We start from the raw sequence: 22,356 nt of genomic DNA, 5'->3' as shown, positions 1-22,356 counted from the left end.
ACTGAGTGTATCTTCCTAATATATCGGCCTATATAATTAGTGCCTAATTGTAATGTACCGCACAATTGGAATATCTTAACGATCAAGTCAACAAATTATTAAAGCCGCTATCTAAATATCGCGTTAAATGTGCGCGTGGTGTGTGTGTCTGTGGGAGGAGGAGCGTGTGTTGGGAGAACGAGGATTAATTAGGAGTGCTTTAGCAGGGATGCATCTCTACGTATTCTCATTCGCTAGAAGCATTTTTGGAGTCATCTGTTCCACGGGTGCCACGATCTGTAACACCGTTTCTGACCACTGGTTTCGAACACTGTACGTGAGATATTTTGCTCGATGAAATAGCTACAGTTTTTGCCCATCGTTTGTCAACATTTGCACTTCCACCTTAGCGTCCTCTGTGCGCAATACACTACTACTTCACACGAAATCTGTTCTCGCTAGGACTTCTGTTTGCATGCGCATTGGGTTTTCTATAGTTCTGTAGTTCTTTCAACAGTACATATTTACGTAATAACCTTTCAATAGACTAATATTTACAATACACCATCCTCCGGATGTCCCCAAATGGGCTCCCACGACGGGGGTTCGCTTTTGGAAGCCTTTTAGGTAATACACCGTATATTGTTTAGTTGCCGTCGGTCGACCTTCTTTTGCTGCTAAGAGTTACTTCTAATATCATTGTGCCACTGTGTGTCTCTGGTGTAATTCTCTGGTTCAGTCGGGGTCGGTACCCAGGGATTGGTAGCGTGTAGCGAAGAGCAAAGATTGGATTTAGGAAAAAGCGTCTTATGTCTTGTGGTGTATCTTGACATCTTGTGGTTTGATACTAGACATGTGATGTAAAAATAGAAACTCTTTGTTTTTGTGTACTTGTTAACACTGCAACACTTAATGAGCAACAGCGCCGTGTCGGTCGGTTGGGCGCTGAGAATTATGTGGTACATCCCTTCCGGACGGTTGGCTCAAACCGCACCGGAAGGTTTTTGAGGGCTAGCGCAACCAGAAGCAAGCAAAAAGACCGATGAATGGAAAGAGAATATTTCTTGCTCGTTATTCTGTTTTATAGTGAAATCTGCAAGATTTATACACAGTTTCACTGGCGTACTTATATCTTGATTGTTTCATACAACAGATGGTTACGTGCAACGTGCTTTTGTGGGGATTTTGGTTTTGCTTTAGTTTTACTGTTATTCTTATCAAAAATAGATATCCCAACACACACTCGCTTCTGGGCGCGTTTCCATTAATGAAAACACAAGCAACTGACACAATAACAAAAACTCAGCAGAAAATACATTCTAAGGCACATTGTCAATATTTCTAAAGTGTTGATTCATTGTTTGTGTGTGAATTATTTAATACCTTTTTTCATCCCTACATGTACATATTGTGTTGTGGAATTGGCTATGGAGCTGTAAAGCAGAGGGTAGTTTAGCCATCCTGTTGGCTTGTTGGAATTGTTGGTCGAGTATCTTTCAGCAATGGATGGAGAAATGGATTATCGTTTTATTCTGCTTTGCAAGGCTGTCTACATCCATTCGGTGACACAGTCGCCTGCTCGGTTGCTACCACATACGAAGCACTGCAGGGTGTATGCGACCGTAAATACGTAAAATTGCGCCAGGCTGCGAATAGTAAATGGGTCCCATATTTTGACACACTTTACAGGCAAAGTGGAATCTAACACAGCACTCGGGAAGGTAAAATCGGTGCCAGCTAGCAACGGTGCCGGTGAAGAAAACTGTTCTTTATGATTATTTTACAAGGTTTTCTGTTATTTTTTTATCTTTCCTGCACTGCAAATAAGGTGCTAAATGGTACGGGAATGAGTGTGTTTGTTTTTCTTTATCGGAAAGGGAAAAAGGTGATAAAAAGCAAGTATTTCCATGCGCTGTGAATGCTGGGTTTGATGGGGTTCATATTGTTTTTTCATCGGTAATGCTATCGGGATGCTTATATTTAAAGGGTGTGTGTGTGTGTGTGTATGTTTTGTACGTTGTTTTTTCGTCTAAACACATTGGTTGTTATCTTTTATAGTTTAAAAAAACACAAAATAACCATTCCAACCATTCTTATCTTTACTGAGTTTTTTACAATCTCATTCACTTACGTTTCTATGCTTCTTTTGCTCCCCTTTTTTCCACTCATTTTCGCTACACGGCGCTACTTGCCGTGTCCTATCACTACGAGAGATGGGAGTGTGTGTGTGTGTGTGTTTGGGTTCGTTATTGTATTTGGTTTCTTACTCTGTTTGATCGATTTTCGTTTTGTTTGAATTGTTTCAAAATTATGTACATTTGTTTAAAGCAATCTTCCAAAGCAATTTTTTGTTTGTCTTTTTTCATGTTTGCGTTCAATGTCAGGCATCGAACGCAAACGCGCCACGATTAGACGGTGCGAGTTGTTAGCTGGTTTTATTGGTTTTCCCTTATCTTTTGCAGAGATTTATTTTATTTATTTTGATATTTTTGTAGGTAATAATCAATTCAAAAATAATCTTCAATGTTGTTTATTTTCAATCAACTAAAGCAGTTTGTTGGTAGAGGAACATATTTTTTTAAATATATTTCTCATGTTGAAAACAATTTTTAGAAATGTTTATAACACAGTGATTAAGCTCTGCTACAAGTTAGGGAAGAAAACCAAACGAACAACTTCACATCGTCAACGTGACAACTCTTCTCTTCCTTCTTTACTCAGTTCACATTTGGTTCCGCTATATGGTTAAGTTCTAAATTTCTTAACACTATGCCTTACCAGCATAACTATCCTATGACTTATCTGATCTATTGTACGATAGTTTTAGGAAATGAAGCCACACCATACAGTAAGTTTTGTGAACAGAGTTGATATAATCGGTGCTATTATTTACAACATTCCGAACGATATTCCTGTTGCGCCGTCGTACCTTCGGTCTCGCAAGCTAGGTGATATCGTTTGGTTTTAAGAAATCTTTGTGTTAGGTTCTTGCATCCGTAAACATTTGTCTACTTCTTGCATGTTACTTTACAGTTTTTTGCAATAAATATCAGAAGGTTAATCAGAAAAACGGAAAATAACGATTTATACTTTAAATCAATTTAAAAATGTTTTAATCCCAACGATGCTTTTTTGAAGAATAATAATTCGCTTTGGTGAGGCAAAAAATTAATTGCTTTTTCACTATAGAGTGCATTCGCGTCTCAAACACACATGACACACAGTTGGCTGTAAAGCTTTAAAACAAAAGCACCAAGAAGAGCTCCAAAGCCAAAAATGATGAACTACCAACCACTGAACCGGATGGTCAACGTATTTCGTGAACTTGCGAAATTGGCGAAACAGTAAAAATATGCTAAAAGAAATGAATTTCACCGAAACAAAAAAACACCAGCGAGAGAGCAAGGAGCACGCGGTTGAGGATGTAATATCTAGCTTTGTTGAATTTTCATCCAGCAGACTACAGACGCTTCGGAACCTCGGTTATGCTGTCGTGGGTTTTGAACAGAAAATTAAATTTATGTTCATCGGTTCGACTGAGCAAAAACCCGGACGGTGGTGTACAGGTTAAAGCTTTAAACCTGAAGCAGAGAAATCGTACAATTTTTCAAATGCGTTTAAATTGATTTAAAAAATTGTAAGAGAAACGAAACAAAGTATATTCGAGCAATAATTTATTTTCTGTAAGGCGTTATTGTCTTGCGGTAGCATTAAATTGAAAAATAAAAATCAAATTGCTACTCAAGATTGCCTGAAGAAAATTGCTCCTGAAGCTTAAAGTAACATGCATAAGATTGAACAAGTGGTAGCTTCACTTCTACTACCGCTAGTAATATGCTTGACTTGCTGGCTTAGAAATGTTAGCTCTAGTTGATATATCGGTATCGATGAAATTGTTGACGCATTTGTTTGACTTATGGTTATAATTAAAGCGTATATTATCACCGTGTTTAATGTGCAAAGTGTACACTGCTGCACAACGGTAGCTTAACGGTCTATTTCTTACTAACTAATGGAACGTTTCGGACCATGTGACCAATTCGAGTCATTTCCCCGGAGGCTGTACGTTAGGAAGTTATGTTCTATTTCTATTTGTTTTATCCTACTTTTATTTTAAATCTTATAACTGAGCGGTAAATTTATACCGTTCAATTAGAATCAAACACAAGTTGTGTTAGATGCACCAAGAGGGAGAAGTTGTTTCATCGTATATCATATAATTAGGTTTGCCTTTTTTTTCTGTAACATTTCTAAGTGCATCCGGTAAATTTGTTATAGTAAAAACTTTTCTCTAAAGAACAAATCTTGAATTAAGTCTTTATATCTTACGACGAATTTGGATATAATGCAATGGGCAATGACAATGGGGTGCACACGACGTATGTGTGCGAATAGAAGAAAAACCGGGCATGAAGAGACTAGAGCCGCAACCTAATTATATGATAAAGGGCTCAATGAACAATTATCCTTTTGCTGCATCTACCACATTAGTTCAGGCGCTGTAGCACCGTGGAAAATCCCAAGCTCAAACATCGTATTCATGTGGCCAAGATTCGAGATGGAATTTCTATACTCCGGAAACCTCCGGAACCCCTTTTTACATTTCACATTTTGCCAAAAAAAAAAGCATAAAAAGAGAGCGAAAAAAGAAATTATCCATCCTTCTAGAGGCAAATGCTGCTGCTGCTTCTGGATTCGCTTTTAAACCTGTAACAAACGAACGTGTGTTTTTTTGTGTGTGAATTCTACCAACATTACCGGATGGAGCATCCTTAGCATCGTTGTGAATTAGATTATTTCAATTTGTATTCCGTACACAAGCTGCATTCCCTCTGCCTAGATGACGATAGAGTCCAGCCAGCCTGACTGGACACTGTGGTCCAGTGTTTTCGCCGTTCCCATATGTCCGCCAGGCGCAAAAAAAAAGGCCATTAAAAACGGACCAGACAAAAGAAGGGTGAAAGTTGCTAATGTTGCTCGTTGGATGGCAGTTGCTGTCCGTCATTCGCGGATGAAGCCTGACCTGAATTATTTGCTCATATTAGCGTAGCGTGGAGTGGAGATTCTTTTGTTGGTTTTCCTGGTCTCGTCGAGAGAGCTGAAGTGCATTCTTTACGTTTCGCTATTTAGAATGCAGACAACGTCAGTAAATGATCTCTTCTAATTTACATAAGTGTTAATCAATCATTACAGAGATAGAATTAATTCGTACTAAATTAAGTAGGCTCTCGATCGGCGTCTGCTACCCGTTGGGGATCCGTAACCAATCTATGGTGGTGGAAGTGCAATGTAGAGGCGCTTGGGCGTTAAACGTTAAACGTTTTATATGTTTCATTTACTACACACAGTTTGTATAAGACTAGCAAAGCTAGTACCTAAGTGGGTAAACAATACACAGAAACGGACTGTAATGTGTACAATTCTTCTAGAAGCATTCAGCGCTGACCAGATTTCCGTTCGTTGCAAGTGCTTTCTCGTGTACAACAGCTCATAAACACGTAGTCGAAACGGTGGTTACGATCATAGTGTAAGCTACATTCTTCTCCAAACTGCCCTTGTTTGCACCAGCCAGAGGAGAAGGAAAATGGGATGGGGATGAGAGGGGAAATAGGGAAAAACGACAGCGATAACGGTCGGTGCTCGGTGTGTGTGTTTGTGTACTAAATTCCGAAACACCTTTCTATGGCACCAACGGGGGGGATTTATTTTTGGTTTGAATTTTTATATTCTTTAAATAGTGCTAACTTAGCTTACCTTACCTTACCACTATCTCTTACGCAAAACGGGTTTTCTTTAAATTTCCTATTAAAAATTGGGGTGTTGGGCGCAACACGTGTGTCAGACATCGGAACATGCCGCTAGTTCACCTACTGACGCGGGCGTGTTTGATTTGTTCACTGTGTTTGATTTGGTTCTAGGTAATCTATAGTTTTGCTTTCCTGTTTAGCCTACCGCATCACACCCGGGATCACAAAGGAACGTACGCCACAAGGCAGACGCACATGCATAACGCACGCATATGGATACAGCACTGGACACATAAGTCGTTCGCACATACTAGAATTTAAACCGGCACACGCACACACTCTGGAAGGCTTCTTACATTACTCTGGCCCACCACACTGTTTGTCTTGAACGCCTGTAATGCTGCTAATTCTGCTCGGATGTTTACACTTGCCGTAAAGCACAGCACAAGCTTACGTTCGCGTGTGTGTGTATATAACAACACACGCTTGTTATTGGTCCTTTTCTGGCTGTAGTTGCTAAACTCGTGTGCGTGAAGGACGCCATCTTATCTAAATATCTTCACAATCACAATCGTTGCTATCGGTCGTTTCCGTACCGCGGTAAAAGCGTACGCCCTGTTCCCGATCGTACGTGATGCGGGAGCGTTGTTGCTGCTGTCGCTTTTTGAAGCTACCGCTCGAGCTGGCTCCACCCTCCAGATCGGTGGTGATGCCGTGCAGCCGGTTAACGACGGTACACTTGACCGACGCAGAGGAGCCGCCGGAACCGCCGGTGGTCGTCGGTGGTCCACCACCACCGCCCGGACCGGGACCGCTAACCGACGAACCGGACGTGGCCGCAGTACTGCTGCCGAGCGTTGTCGTCGTGGTGCTGGTGCTGGTGGTGGCCATTCGCAGGCTGGAGCCACTGCCGGGCCGGGCAGACCGACACCCAGGTTCGTCAAGCGATTCATTTTCTGTGGGCTGCTGTCCCGGGTGTCGGGTGGCGTTAGGGCGCGATTTGCGCCACCGATCGCCGAACAGCTGCTCCAGATAATACCGTAGTCAGATTTTAGTTACCGTCGGTGCATTCAGAAGTCTTTCGGTTGGCAGTCGACGGGAGAAGAGATAATGTGAAATAGATAGAAACAGAAAGAAATATTACATTACGCATCATCATTGATTTGAAGAGTTAGAAAAAGCGATTTAAAAGCAGAATGAAATAAGTAACACGCAAAGTAGTTGAGTTTTGTAACATGTAGCATAACTAGTCAGCATTTATAGAGCACGTACGCACAGCAATAAAGCGGAAACCAAGCGGTACCTAATGTGATGTGTTGTAGTCCCATTATATGGGGCGGTGTGTAATGTGGGCGACTAGAGGAACACGCGCTAGAAGCACAATTCTATGATACGTACTATTTTGTATAAGGAGCATGGCACAACGAGCATCATTATGGAGCAGTTTGGGATGGGACGCCTACTGCATACATCAAATGTGTGTTTTGCTCCATTGCAAAAGCTTCTACTAAACAGGAGATGCGTCGTACTACGAGTTATGGCCCTGCTTTTCGTTATCCAGTAGAGTGAAATCCAACTTCATACCGGCATAAATTAATGCTCTAGCTTTTATGTTAATATTATACGGGTTTTGCGTTTTATAATCAGCGATCTAGTATTGTTCTTTTAAGTGCCACAAATTTGAATAATATAAATAAGCAACGCATCCCTTCCCTCCCGCAACAAGCTCTCACTACTACCTTCGACTGGATGGCGCACACACAGAGACATACACACACACACTGCCAGTCGGTGCTACTACCTCTTGCCGCCGGTACGGATGGTGCTGGTGACGGGAGTGATCGAGCGTGAACGCTTCCCGAGCGTTCGGAGGATACTGCGTGCCCACGATTGGGTGCAGCGAGCGTGTCATAAGCGTAACGCTAGGGATCACGCTTCCTGATAGAGTTGGGGCTGGTTGGCCTGGTTGGCCGGTTGGTGCTGGACGAACTTGTTCGAGCGGGTGCATTTGTATCTCGAAAAGAATGATAGGAAGAATGAAGATAGGAAGAGCGGAGGGTAAATGTGTTGGAAATTTTGGAATGTCGCTTGTGTAGTGGGGTAGTAGGGTAGTTAAGAATAGTTGTTTGGTTTTTGGGATGTTTTGATCTTTGGAGACTGAAGTTTCACAATTATAACTAAATGGGACCAATTCTATAGCCAATTCCATTACAAGCAGCAACAGTAAGGAGCTCTAAAGTATTTACTAATTTATACATAATAATTGGGAGGTTATTTTCTTAACTACTCATGTACTCAGGGTTACATCCAGTTGCAAATAACTTTCTGTGTGATAGCATACTACCGCATGCATTAAATGAGATAGAATGATTTTAAAATAATTTATTTGGTGATCCCGTGTCCTAGCGAACCACCTATCTAATCATCGTCTTTTGTATCATCTATAGTTTTGTTCGTGTAGTTCGTTTAAAGTAGGAGAGAACGTGAGATAATTCCTCAGGGCCTCTAGAGCTATCCACCGAGGGTAAAGTTAGCTATCGTGAAATGGTAGATTATCCTAGTGAGGATAGAGCTTTATTGCAAAGTTAGAGATACAGATTAAAACTAGAGTGCTAGAGTTAGAGCTTCAGATTGAAACTAGAGAAACTCATAGTGAGTGTGGAGCTATCTTTTTTTTTTGTAAAAAAGAGGACGCTCACAGCTATTTATTGACTTAAAGCCTCATCGTAGCTCTCGAGTTCACTATCAAGTACTACTCACATTTATCTTAAAAACAGATAAAACTTGACAGAGCTCTCAATCAAAGCTTTTGGAGCAACAATGGCCAAAACAGATGTGGAGCTGCAATAGAAAAATTATTCGTACTCTGAGTTTTATCCTACACCAAAAAAAATTATGATCATGCACATCCCAACGACCCGTTACAACAAGTTGAAGGATGAAGACGTTACTTGGAAGGACAACCACTCTATAAATACCTACCAATAATCAATAGTATTACCGAGTCTTCAAATGGAACTAATATTGATGAGTTAAACTGTCGCTTTATTGCCTGGTCGATTAGCTAACAGGTCTTCTGATCATTGTCTGGCCTGACACATGGAGGGCGCATGTAAATTCAAATCCATGTTTTTTTTTGTTTTTATTAACCTTGAAACGAGTTCTGTCAAAATTTGACAGCACTCGGACAATAACCTAGTGAGCTAGAGCATTTTGTGTGACGTAACTTTTGTGTTTTGAGTAAACATGGACAAGTAGGAATTTCGCGAGTTGATAAAATAATTTTTTTTTTCTTGAAGGGGAAAATACAGTTGAAGCTAAAAATTGGCTTGATAAGGAGTTTTTGGACTCTGCTCCACCAAAATCAACTATAAAATATTGGTATGCTTAATTTAAACGTGGTAAAATGAGCACTGAAAACGGCGAACACAATGGACGCCCAAAAGAAGTTGTTACAGAGGAAAACGTTAAAAAAAATCCACAAAATTATCAAAAGCAAACGAACCAACCAACCATCGAGATAGCTGAAACAATAGAGATATCCAAGGAACGTGTTGGACATATCGTTCAAACTCTGTGCAAAATGGGTGCCGCGCGAGCTCACATTTGACCAAAAACAACAACGAGTTGATGATTCAGAGCAGTGTTTGGAGCTGTTTGAGCGAAATTCTAGCGAGTTTTTGCGAGTCAGTATGTTACCATGGATGAGACTTGGCTTCATCACTACACTCCAAAGTCAAATAGACAATCATCTGAGTGGACTGGACGTGATGAACCTGCTCCAAAGCGAGGAAAAACGCAACAATCAGCTGGCAAGGTTATGGCGTCAGTTTTTTGGGATTCGCAAGGAATAATCTTCATCGACTATCTTGAAAAAGGAAAGACCATTAACAGCGACTACTTTATCAAGTTATTGGAGCGTTTAGGGGACGCAATCGCTTAAAAACGACCACATTTGAAGAAAAAAAAAGTTTTGTTTCATCAAGACAACGCACCGTGCCACAAATCAGTGAAAACAATGGCAAAAATTCACGAATTAGGCTACTAATTGCTTCCCGTATTCCCCAGATCTGGCCCCCAGCGACTTTTTCTTTTCTCAGATCTCAAAAGGAAGCTTGCTGGAAAGCAATTTTCGTCAGATGAAGAGGTGATCGCCGAAACGGAGGCCTATTTTGACGAAAAAGAATCCTTTTGTCAAAAATGGCTTACAAAAATAGAAAGACCGCTATTATCGGTGTATAACCCTTCAAGGGAGGAATGATAAATAAAAAAAATGCAAAAAAAAAGATTTTCACTTTTTTTTTTTATTCATAAGGGACGGCCAGGCCGTATGGCTTATAATAAACTTAAAATTAGTATACTCCTTTCCTCTTTGCTGGGAGACATTTCCTTCTCCGAGCTGTGAAAGGGCGCCATATCCCGGGTGTGCTCGGTTGGTAGATTTTCACTATTGTAGAGCAAACAATTATCAGCCCACCTGTTATGTAAATGGCAAAGACTAATCTGGACCCCCTGGATGAGCCATTTTTCGCAGAGTCTCGCATCATTGATCTCAGCATAAGAATGTTTAGCAATTAACTCTTTTGGCCTTTTACAGGCCTGTAGATTAAACAAAACAGTAGATCGTAACCGTAACAGTACATGTCTATACATTAAAGTTGTTTAAAATGTCAAAAGTTGCAGTTTAATCCATTGAATCATTTGTTAGCAACTTTAATTTCATCTTGATTGAAAGTCTATTATCTTTAATGCATGCGTTAATATGAATCATCCTTATTTACATCATCATTATCCGCAACATGCAGTCTTAATTGCATGACCTACCGGTGATGAGAAATTATTTACCGAGTCACCGAACGAGTAAGAGATCATCAAGTCCTACCGGGACAAATGCATCCATCACAGCAAGGGTGTCTACATATGGTCTAGCACTCACTAGGAAGTACATTATTGTCGAAGGTGTTCATGCGATGGATTATGGTTTCAAGAGGGCGCGCAATGGTCATAAATTTAGGTGGTTGATGTTCCTGTTTGTTGGGACTGTCAAAACGTTATGTCTGGGGTTCAGTGCTAGCAGAACATTCGCTCGATACTACGGGATAGTGTGGAATGTGGAGTAGATGTATCGTTGTGCGGTTGTGCTTGATGCTTTCACTCCAAACTTGCCAACACATAACCACACAAACACACGTGAACGGAGACTGTGTGGAACTGAGTGCAACGAGTTGAACGTATACGACAGGATAAAGAGTAGGTTTGGTGGAGCAGTATAGGATTAAGAGAGGGAAGAGTAGTTAGACGTCATGCAAACAGGCACTTCCGCTTACCTGTAGGTGGGCACCTTGGCGTCGAATTCGCACAGCTCGTAGTTGTTATTACCGTTTATTGTCTTGGTCGTGCCGGTGGCGGCGGACAGCAGCGATGGGCCATTGTTGTCCTCCACCAGTAGGGCACAGTTGGAGTTGGTATCCGACTCACAGCCACCGGCACCCCCGGCCGGTCCACCGGTTCCACCACCACCACCACCACCCGTTGCGCCACCGCTTCCGCCTGCTAACGAGGACTGGCCGCATATGTGCTGTTGCTGCTGCTGTTCGTTGATGCACGTGTAGAGCTGTTTGTGCTTGAGCAGCTGTTTCGGTGTGTTTTCCTGCGTCAGCAACGATTCCCGCTCGCTTTCCGCCGAACCGACTCGGGTCCTTTCGCGGTCCCGGTTGCCTACCTTCGGTTCTGCATGGATGCCACCGTTGACCGATGTACTCGTCACTTGCTGCAACAAGGTAAACTGTAGCACACAAATTCGGGCGACCAAAGGTACATACAAATGCACACAGAAATCAAAATATGGAAAGGTGGAGAATATATGATTCATGATTCCCACGAAAAAGTTTCAAAAATCATAGGACCATTTTTGATATATTTTTGTTGATTTTTTCGGTGAACATTTGGAAGACGGTGCACAGGGTAGCGAGGTGTGATGTGGTGTATCAATCGGCGTGTCATCGGCCAGTAGATCGGTCAGTTGCATCGCAGGTGGTACGGTTTAGTGGTTAGTGTTAGTAGTATTGTAGTGGCAGTTGTTGACATTGTGTTTGGGTGTGTTGTTGGGTTTTAATAAGTGCGTGCGATTGCAGATTGGCGTGCAGGTGTTTGGCGCATTCCACACAAGGTTGTGCCATGTTCGTTGCGCGTGCGTGCCATAGGCGTCGATTTCCAGGAAGAGAAATAATGTGAAAAAGTTAGATCAATCATTCCATACGTTATAAATTGCTTGATTTATGTGATTGTACTGTATGTAATTTGATTATGTTAAAACATATTATTTAAAAACAGAAATCTAGGTGAAGAAAAAATATAAAACTAATAATAATTTGTATTTTTGAAATGTTGTGGATTTTTAACAAAAGTGAAACATATTCAAGAACTTTTGAAAAACAATATTTTGCATTTGTTTTTCAACCAGGTTTCATTCAGGTATGTTAGATGTTTCCTTAAAGATAAATAATGCTACGCTTTTAGCCACGCAAACGACTTTCCTACCTGTTGTATCTGTTGCTGATCACAGTCGACTCCATTCAGAATTGCACCGGACATCTCCGTTTGTAGCAACTTAATCTTCTGGATCATTTCCTTGATCTCGTACCGTAAGATGCCAAGAAAGCACAGCTTTAGAAACGCTATCACGCAGTAACCAAGCACGAACAGTATGTCGGCAGTGTGTCGTAGCCAGGAGACGATCCGATCCGCGCAACCCTAAGTAGAAGAAACATGGATGGGAATATGATAAGCCTATTTGTGCCTAAAGTAATCTATGTCAGGCAATCATTGCACTGGCGAATGCGAAGATCGATACAAGTATAATTAGATATGATACTTATTCCACAAACTGCGTGGAACTGCGTATCCAAACTTTGAATGGCGTTCAGTTGGGGGTGTGGTGAGGAAGAAGAAACTCAGACTTATAATCGTGACGAGAATGGAACAGCGTGATTGCTAGCTGTGCGAACCAATATCTTTATTTTATCTGACTGTCCAGGCGGTCTGAAGATTCTAGATGAGAATCAATCTCTTACTGGAATGTTGGAGACATCGAGGCCTTACCTTTGGTAGGGGGACTCTCGATGCTCATCGGCGGAGCAAGTCGGCCAGGCGACTTTGAATATTCAGAAAGAATATCCCTTGCAGGCATGTTGGAGGTTTGAGGCCTTACCTTGGGTAGGGGGACACTCAAACCTCTAGAAAGGATTGAACGCAAGGTTTAGCTTGTTGCACCTTCTCTCTACACAGCTCTCTACACAGCTCACTAGACAGCTCTCTAGACAGCTCTCTAGACAACTCTCTAGACAGCTCTCTAGACAGCTCTCTATACAGCTCTCTAGACAGCTCTCTAGACAGCTCTCTAGACAGCTCTCTAGAAAGCTTTATTTATACCCAATTCATACAATAGTTTGTGCTCGTTTTTTGCAACCAAAAATTGTTCCTTAGTGCGATTTCTTTTTGTTATTGCACTTTGTACAAAAATGTTTACGTACGCACAAAATGTGTCGCGGTACGATCGATACACTTGCAAGAAATGTGTCGCTATTATTGAACTGATCGGACACGGTGCCATCGATTGCTGCCTAAAATGTGCTGGATATCATTCGTTGTTTGATCTATCTGCTTGCTATGGTTCGATATGCATGAAGTTACTTGTTTTGTGTTGCTGACCACTGTCTGGACACGCGCACCAGTGGATGTTTGGCGCGCAGGTTGTTTTAATGTTGTAGATAATGTTTACTCTAGTGAGATGTTTAGCAGATATGCTACAGCGGGAATAACTGTGAGAATCAATCATCAAATCAAAGAGAACTCATGAACGAGGTCTTTGTAGACACTTTTTGACGAGATAAGGACCCATGGTCGAAGGGCTATCCTTTGGATGATTTGGACTCTTAGCTGATGTTTAGTATTTTAGACGACGGGGCTCTATTGAAGAGGAGATCTCTTTTCAGATAAAGACTCTTGGAAGAGACCTCTTGAACAGCGAGAACAGAACCATTACACGGTTTTAGTAGCCGGTGTGGTTTTCTGAGGTTATAGTGACTATAAATGAGCAATAGCATACAAATACCAACTTATGGCAGGTCGTACCCGGTCTTCGAAATGCCAGTTTGGCGAGCCTGTTGTATGCAATCGACTTTGTAGAACAATACATTTGGAATATTTTTATTCTAAAAAAAAAAAAAACAAACATTGGCTTGATGTTCTCGAATTATAAGTTATTTGTATTGCAAATTCGAGTTTCTTCTATATTTTACAAATGGCAAAATAATTGAACAAAACAAAAACGGTGCACAGTATTGCACTAAACAGATCGTTTTTTTTTTATATTTCCTTGATCCTATAAGGATTTTCCGGATTAATTGTGAATCCCCTATTTCGAACCCTAATAAAAGAATTGCTTTCGAAACAGATCAGCTAGGGCAGGCAAAGGATATTTCAAATACCATCAGACTAGCGCATGTACCTCCATTCGAAGCTAGTCATTGTTTTGAAAGCTAGAAAAACACTCGACCGAGGCAATGAAATGTAAACCATCGATCGGAAGAATCCTCGGGTGAAGTCTTTTAAGGAAATATATGTATCATGGAAATTGAATTCGACTACTAACACGACCAAGCTTTTCCAGAAACACACGCATATGTTTCATTGAAATGTATCGATTCATAGTGCCGTATGCACCAGAAATCGAATGAAAAGTGCATATTTGTTTTTGATAGTCGTGTTCACCTAGCGTACCGGGCTAAATAATCGCTTTTGCAGCATACGAAATATTCTTCCCCGGTTGGTAGTGATGGACCGTATTGTTGGTCACTTACTAGTTTGTTTGCGCTTCGGTGCGCCTTGGTAGATGTGCTTCGAATCCCGGTTGCTCCATTTCCGCGGGTTCAACAAGGAACGGTATAATTAAAAGCAAACATTGCGCCCGGCAAAAGCGATCGCGAACAAAAGCGCTGAACAGGGGATGGAAATATGTGTTAAAGAAAACACAAAAATAAACAAACGAAATAAATCGAACTGGTGCTATTGTGCTGGACTAGGTTAGCACACTAGGTTGGAGTTGGACCGAGTCGTAAAAGAAAGTTGTACAGCCATCCCCATATTGACGATGGACGAAGGAAACAACCATTCGTCATGGATCGAATCAATGGGGTGGAGAATACAATTTTTTTATACCTTCTACACAATGCACCAGTAGAAAGCAAGCAGCATCACCGGAAAGCGCAATAAATTGCATCTGACGTTTCTTGTCGGCGGCCACCCCGGTGTGCGGGTTTCATCGATCTGTGATTTCCGGCTTCCCTGTCTAGAGCTCTGCTGCGCTGTTTGAGTTTTGTGGTGCACATTTTTCTCAACATTTCGAGGGACGGGGAGCCCTATGTATATGTGCAAGTGCAGCTTCGCTGGCCTTGTTTTATGTGCCATTTGTTGCAGCTTAATACTCTATAGTCCTTGGATGCACGTATTGATGCCGACTGGCCCGAAGTTGGCAGTGAAAAGCCATTCGTTTCGTGACGTTTGGCGTCTGTCATTCTTTTGTTTTCTGTGTTTGAGTAGAAGAAGCTTTTTCGTCCGGACCGGTCCAATTGCTTGGTTGTACGAAGTGGAGCAGCGATGTCAAACATCGACTTATATAAAATGAAATAATTACAAAAATTGAAGTGTCTTTATCATAATTTACTAAATGTTTGCTTCAATTTGTTTTAAATTTGTAACAAATATTCATTATTTTATTTGACCTTGCAACCTACAGAGGTCCGGACACGTAGATGGATATTTTGTGAGATGCAATCCGGACACGTAGATGGATATTTTGTGAGATCAGTGAGAGAGTCAGTGTGTATAGTGAGATAGCCCGCGCTCCAAAAAAGCTGGAATGCATCAATTTAGTGATTTGTGATCATTGTTTCGCAAAGGAAAATTTGATCGTGGCAACAACAAGCAAGTAGTATAGCTTTTGATAATTGTCGACACTAGCTTGAAATTAAAGGAAACACAATCAGTTTTAATTTTCCAATGACGAACCAATTTTCCAATAAATAAAGTTTGACAGCCCTGTACTAAATCATGACGTTGAATGCCAAGTAATTAGGAACATACTTCAGAACGGTGAAAACGTGACAAATTGGAAAATATAGTTTTCAATTATGACTTTTATATTTCATTCCATCGATCGCAGTCTCTTGAGTTCTTTCCTAGTGAACTAGATTTGAATGACTTCAATTCGCTTTTCCCGGCTAAAAAAAAAAAACTGTTTGCTCAAAGACAATTTGAATAGGATAGCTCGTCGCTAATTAGCATCATCTTACCTGCGGATACACTGCCCGACACGTTACGATCGTTTTGATTTCTTCCGTTTCCCCACCGGAAACGGCACTGGCACCGGGTGTACCGCCGGAACTGCTTCCGGTCGTAGAGCTGTAGCTGGTGGTGCCCTGGTTAGAGCTAGAGCTGAAGGTACTGCTGCTATCACTACTGGTACTGGTACTACTGCTGACCGCACCCTGACCGACTCCCGAACTTTCGTCCACTGCACGTACGCCGCTCTGCTGATGCTGTAGTGGTACGGTGCTTGTTCCGCTCGCTGCACTACTGCCACCACTGCTCGGGGCCGTTATTAAGCTCCAGGAGTCGCTGAGCTCGCTAAAGTTCCGGCTCATCAGCAACGTGTCCTTAATCGTACTGGCGGCTAGCTCGGTTGCGGCTGCAACAGCTGCCGTTGGATCTTCTCCGCTCCGGAACACGATGGCGGACGCAAGCGGTCGGCGCCCTATGCTGATTTGCTCCGTAATGTCGGATGTGCAGCAGGACGTCGGGTAGGTGCGGTTAGCGTTGAGTGCAAAATCCTGCAACGGAAGGACCGCAATGCATAATCGTTTAGCCGTAAGGAATTTGTATATTGTTTTGTATAGCTTAAGGTTAAACTGGGAGGCAAAGGATTTTCTACCTTCTTCTCGTTCTTGGCTTTATAGCCTCAGGAGGTTGGTCATTTAGAAACACTTCGCTGACTTAATTTATCCGTAGCTCTGCAGTCAGTGCCGTACGCTACGGAGGAACGATCGAGATAAGATTTGATTGCAATCCTTCTGTGTTATTATCACTTATTGAACCCGATTTGATTGCAAATAATTGCAATTCTAGGCTCGTCCATTGCTGTTTTAAAATGTCTTTAGGTATGCTTATAACATGCAAATCATAGTTCATTTGCAAAGTCTAATTAGCTTCGCTGCAGGCTTTGTTTCGCAGTTGCTTTGCTGTGTTAAAAGTATTCACTTCATTTATGTTTACCGTTGCGTTGCAATGGAGGTATGAAATTCTTTTCCAGCTAGGATTATTGATTTTTAAACCGAAACATAACTTACATCACAATGTGCTAATCTTTGAGTGGTTACGAAGGGATTAAAATGTGGAATAAAAATAATCCCTACCGTAATGGATTACATGCTCTCACTCGTTACACACATTAGTTCATTTATGTAGAAATATGTTGCGAATTCCCACTCCAGCACACATGTTCATTCCGTTCCAACCGGTAAAACCTCGTACCCAATTATGCTCTTTCGATCGCACTTGTTTACATGCAAACATGCAAAGAGATTAAGCGCGGTTTCCGTAAATCCGTTTTTAAAACACATCCCTCTTCCGGATCACATTTTACATATGAAGCGGACACGGAAGCAGCAGTGTAGTGATTTTCCAAACCCGAAATTATCGACCACTTCAACGATCGTCTACGGTTCCGACAAAATGTATTTGTTATTTGTTTAATGAAAGGCAAAAACGAGATATCGCTCTGCAGTAGTTGCTGTTTAGTTTTGGACCGGAAAAGGGCACATATAGCCTAGTGAGTGCCAAGGGTGCTGAATCATTTGAGTGAAGGAAAATAGGATAGGATTACAAGAGGATGGTTTATGTATCGTTTGTGCAGCTTTGTGGTTAAATCGAAACGTACCGTGTTAGAGAGGCAACATCCAAAATCGGAGCTAAAAAACTAGGATTCGCAAAGCTTCTCCCTCCACCTGACACAACATTTGCAGCAGCATGAATGAATGCGAACGGGAATGTTGAATCTTAACGGCTAGAAGCAAATAGTTCTAAATGGACTATCGACTGAATTTTAATTCATGAATGAAAGTCCGATAATCTGCAGTCCATACGTTCGCTTTCCAAGCGTTGGTGTTGATTACACATTTTAGCTTATCTTATTCTTAATTGAAGCACTCTTTCACATTACCGCTCCGGTTTTAGACGATCAAAACACGCTGATATGCAAGGAATGCTAGTGGTTGGAATCGGATCAGACTTGGGTGTATAATTAAATTTACTTTTGGCCATGCGCTGCACCGCTGCAAAATGACATTATTGTGCAAATGGTTCATTTTATGTTTTGTGCAGGCGAAGAGTACAATCTGGATAGTGCATTTTAGGTATTTAGCAAGGAGTACTACAGTCTGTATCAAAGTGCATCGTTATTGGTGTTTGGTAATTGAAAATCACAGTCGCTCATGATCACATTTTGTTAAATTCTGTCGATTTGCTTATAGATGGCAACTATAAGGATGGTTCAAACGCATGCAGTATGCGAGCTGTTTACTACAATTTAAATTTTTTTTTTGTAAAAGTAGTGAGGTATGAAGAAGATAAACAAGATTATACAGGTCAATTTTACGAGTTATCACCTTTTCTCTTGTTCTGTGTATTATGTCGTAAGCGTTTCACCTTCACGCATCGGATTATTCAGTCTCGTGGCGTTCTACTTTCATTAAGTGACATTTTTTCAAATCCGTAGCATTTCATTTAAATAGTTCTTACAAACTATCGTTAAATAATGCGAACCATTTAATCGAGTTTTTGAAGACTTCAGCTCCAACGCGTTAGTCAGTTTCTGTCCGCTAGTTGAGTATTTATGAATAGTTTCACCTAAACTGGTAAACTCATCTATTTGACATTTGACGACCAATTGGATAGTTTGGTTTCTTAACACATCATCCCTTGAAACATTTTTGGAAGAATTAGTGAGCAAAAACTTTAATTCATTTCTTTATAAAGTAATATAACAGCGTGAAATGCACCACGTGATTTTATATAACCATTATATAACCACAATTTCTTAAATATCTTTCGATAACATTTTAAGAGATTTGAAAAATTTTCCAGTAGAGAAAGCAGAACCAATGAACTCATTTCGACGCAATTTACATATGATCATTTTGACAGAATGAATTTTACTTTGCACGCTAAAAAAGTTTTTAAAGAAGTTGATAAAGTGTAAAAGCTCGATTTAAACAGTTAAATCTCCTTAAGCTCTCCAGATCGTTTACACTTCCGCCCGAAAGGATTTGTAAATTAGGTTCAACAAACTGCTTTTTGGGTCAACTTTGCCGGTAGGGATTGAGCGTCGTAGCAGCGCAAATCGAGTTGGTAGTTAATGCCGATGTTGACGTCGACTAGGTGTCGCTCAATTGCAAAGGGTCAGCATTGATCGACTACTGGAATCATGAGTTGTCAAGCAACGAATTGTTACTAGAATCTAGAGGCAGCGCCAGACGGAGCATACTTGTAGCCAGGGTTTTTTTAAAGGCTACGCGGACCTATTGTCCTCTCGTCGCTAGCTCGTAACCCGATGTATCCGGGATACTAGCCGGCAACACGAATGACGTAAGGTTGGTAGGTTGAGGAGTTGAACTGCTAAAGACGAACAGTCAACTCTTAATTTTAAATATACACCGTTATCGATCCGAAAACTATTTTTTTAAATTTTTTTTTAAATAATTGAGCATGGTGATACGTCGAGGGCTCTAGCGATCAGCTTTGGCTGAATCCTGCTCTGAGCCGTGATGAAGCACGGCCTTAGCGATCATTTTGCAACTACTTTGTGATTGCTTAACACTTCCGCTGAGTACAATGCATGTGGAAATGAAAACTGCATCACAACACAAATGCTATGGCACTATGTAGAAACTACACGAATTAAAAGTATTTTTTACAAACAGTAAAAAGGCAGGGAAGACAACAAACACACCAAGCATTTCCATGTAAAGGTAGTACAAGCTATACGCCGTCAAGCGGCGTCCAGCAAAACTGCATTCATATAATTTCTGGGTAAGATCAGTTTTTTTATTTACAATTAATTATTACGCTCCAATACCGTATTGTCAAAATCAATTTACAACAACATATATTCTTTCGTTAATACTAATAATTCTTTAAATATATCTTCACGTAACAAAATAACTACGATCTGTAATTTATAAAGCAGTACGAAACATGTTACGAATTAGCGTAAATCGAGTAGCGCGTTTATCGAGATTTTGTTGTATGCTCAGCAACATCTGCATTCTAGTTTCTGGCTAAACAAGAATGATTTAATGACGATAATTAGTCGATAATTAGACGATATTAAATTCGATAATTGAACAATTTTAACAAAATAAAATAATTTTCATGACTCACAATCGAGTTGATCTTATCCTCGAAACTAAACGCAATGGAATGCCATTTGTATATCATTTGACAGCAGCGGCTGCCAAACGATAGCTACGAGGAAGCAGCTGACAGCATACAAGAACAAAGGAAAATCGGTGGTTGTCAAAAGTCCCCGGCTCTGTCTGGCCCTGCCTTAAGGTCTAGAACGGCTAAATGGCTTGAGGAACAACGAAGTTTGCAATAACTCCTTGGAATGGGATTCATATGCATGGAAACGAATCATCTACCTGAAGTTTCTTAATTCTTTTGAGAAATAAATGCAGTAAATCTTTGAACGCTACTGTCAAGTTATTAGCCCTGACTTACTTTGTATCTGAGGTACAACATTCCAAAAAGCTTGACATCGAGAATCAAACACAAATCCTCTCGAGTGCCAAAAGAGGGTGGTTTCTTAAAAATTGAATAGTTTCAAGTGAAGCACAGAAGATAAGTTTGTCTTGTCTATCTTCACGACGTTAAGAATTAGGAAAATTTCATTCCCATCGCATTTCACCCGAAATTACTAACCGTAGATATTCGGATCATCTTCTTCTTCACTGATCGTATGAAATACTGTTGGGGCATACAGTTTCTTGGACACAAATTGTAATGCTATGTAAATTGATTTACAAGAAAGTTTCCCCAATGTTGGTTGCCGTGGTTGCTGGAAGCTAAAAATAAGCTTTAATTGTGGCAAGGAAACAAATCACAAGCGGCTTCGAACTTAGCCCATGTTCTGCGCTGCACGGTGTCGGGTGGCCGAATATATCTGCATCTAGATTAAGAGCTTACAAGCATTCACAAATCCAAAGGACTAAAATAACTCAAAACGCACATCTGCCACCCCTTTTCCACCCGAGGGGGGAGGGGGGGTGTCGGTTTTATTCCTTTTTCTGTTTTGGGATTGGGTTCGCTCGGGCTCGCTTGAAATTCATACATGTTTTACGTAATCGTCTCCCGGCATCCGGAAACCACCAACCCGACCGACACCGAAAATAATACGATCCCAATCTTTACCACAACCCACCGCCGTACTTATCATCGTACAGCGCCTCGAAGCTATACTTACTTGCGGTCCGGTGACTCCACAGCATCGGCCCTCGTTCTGCAACCGGTCCCACAGCTCCGTCAGTTCGGGTGAATTACCATATTCATGCGCTAGGCGGTATCTGGAATGATAAAAGCGAGTGCATCAAGTACGGAGCGTAACGCAACGGAAAGTTACTGCCAACTTATGTGTCGTCTGTTCCATTTGCCCCCGGAATCTGCAGCCGATGTAGCCGGGTAGTTGGGTAAGGAGTATGAATCAGCAAGGGTATGAAATGTGAATACGGGCAAGCGCGCAGAGCAATATGTTCAACGTATTTCCTCGTACTAAAATTAATGCAACCCGACCGCACCACCGGAACTTAAGCGCCAGGCGCCTTCAATTGGATACTTTTGCGCGTAGAACGCGAAAGAAAGGCATGCTTTCGCAAGGTTTTCGGTGTGGCAAGTAAAATCGGCTCTACTGGCGGCTTTTTCGCGAGCAGTAAAACTTTTTGCGATTTGTAATCGGTTTTGCGTATTTTTAAGCATAAAACAGCTGCTACTGTTTAGGGGGGGTATGTGTGTTGTAGCAGCAACGGCCTAACCACAAAGTGTCGTGTTACCTAGGGAACATAAATACGGGACATAAATGTGTTTTCGGTTTAGAAAGGATCTAGGGTTACGAGTTACGCAAAATAAAAGCAGACATGACGCTGGTACGTGAGAGATGTTATCAGCGTTTTTGTGGAATAAGAAGTTGCTGAGCGATCCTCTTGCTTTTTTGCATAGCATTTTTTAAACTTTAGTGTAGTTTTTTTTCAGTACATCAAAGACAAATTTTAATTAAATTGGTTTCCAAGTTAGAAGTTAGGTTGTAAATATAGCAGGTTTTACTTTCAACACTGTGTTAACTGGTCTCTAATGACACTCTCGCAAGCAATACTAATAGCAAAATATTGAAAAAATAACTATAAAAATTATAGTTATATTATACAATAATAATTTTATGTTATCGTATTACTTACAAGCAAACAATAAACAAATGTGACAGTGGCGACGCTAGCTGTTTTCGAGATGAAATTTGTTAAAGTAA

At 41.0% G+C, this 22,356-nt stretch overlaps 3 protein-coding genes across 3 annotated transcripts in view; 1 reads left to right on the top strand and 2 right to left on the bottom strand.

Moving 5' to 3' along the window:
• Positions 1-14,964, bottom strand: part of LOC126558513 (growth hormone-regulated TBC protein 1-A) — a 62,000-nt gene extending 47,036 nt beyond the window's left edge. Inside the window, exon 1 of the mRNA XM_050214536.1 lies at positions 14,953-14,964. The gene's annotated coding sequence lies outside the window, so the exon portion shown is untranslated. The remainder of the gene's footprint in view (positions 1-14,952) is intronic.
• The window catches only part of LOC126557228 (uncharacterized), a 204,420-nt gene that overhangs the window by 7,185 nt on the left and 174,879 nt on the right, over positions 1-22,356 (top strand). The gene's annotated exons all lie outside the window — the stretch shown is intronic.
• Positions 6,503-22,356, bottom strand: part of LOC126556973 (uncharacterized) — a 19,720-nt gene continuing 3,866 nt past the window's right edge. The window contains exons 5-9 of the mRNA XM_050212556.1: positions 21,304-21,403; positions 16,079-16,615; positions 12,267-12,479; positions 11,054-11,511; positions 6,503-6,804 (exon numbers count right to left, since the gene is read on the bottom strand). Of these exons, the coding sequence (XP_050068513.1) occupies positions 6,771-6,804; positions 11,054-11,511; positions 12,267-12,479; positions 16,079-16,615; positions 21,304-21,403 (1,342 nt within the window). The 3' untranslated portion in view covers positions 6,503-6,770. The remainder of the gene's footprint in view (positions 6,805-11,053; positions 11,512-12,266; positions 12,480-16,078; positions 16,616-21,303; positions 21,404-22,356) is intronic.

The sequence above is a fragment of the Anopheles maculipalpis genome, chromosome 2RL (genome assembly GCF_943734695.1).
Source record: "Anopheles maculipalpis chromosome 2RL, idAnoMacuDA_375_x, whole genome shotgun sequence".
Classification (NCBI taxonomy): domain Eukaryota; kingdom Metazoa; phylum Arthropoda; class Insecta; order Diptera; family Culicidae; genus Anopheles; species Anopheles maculipalpis.
This window is presented reverse-complemented; position numbering and strand designations above follow the sequence as displayed.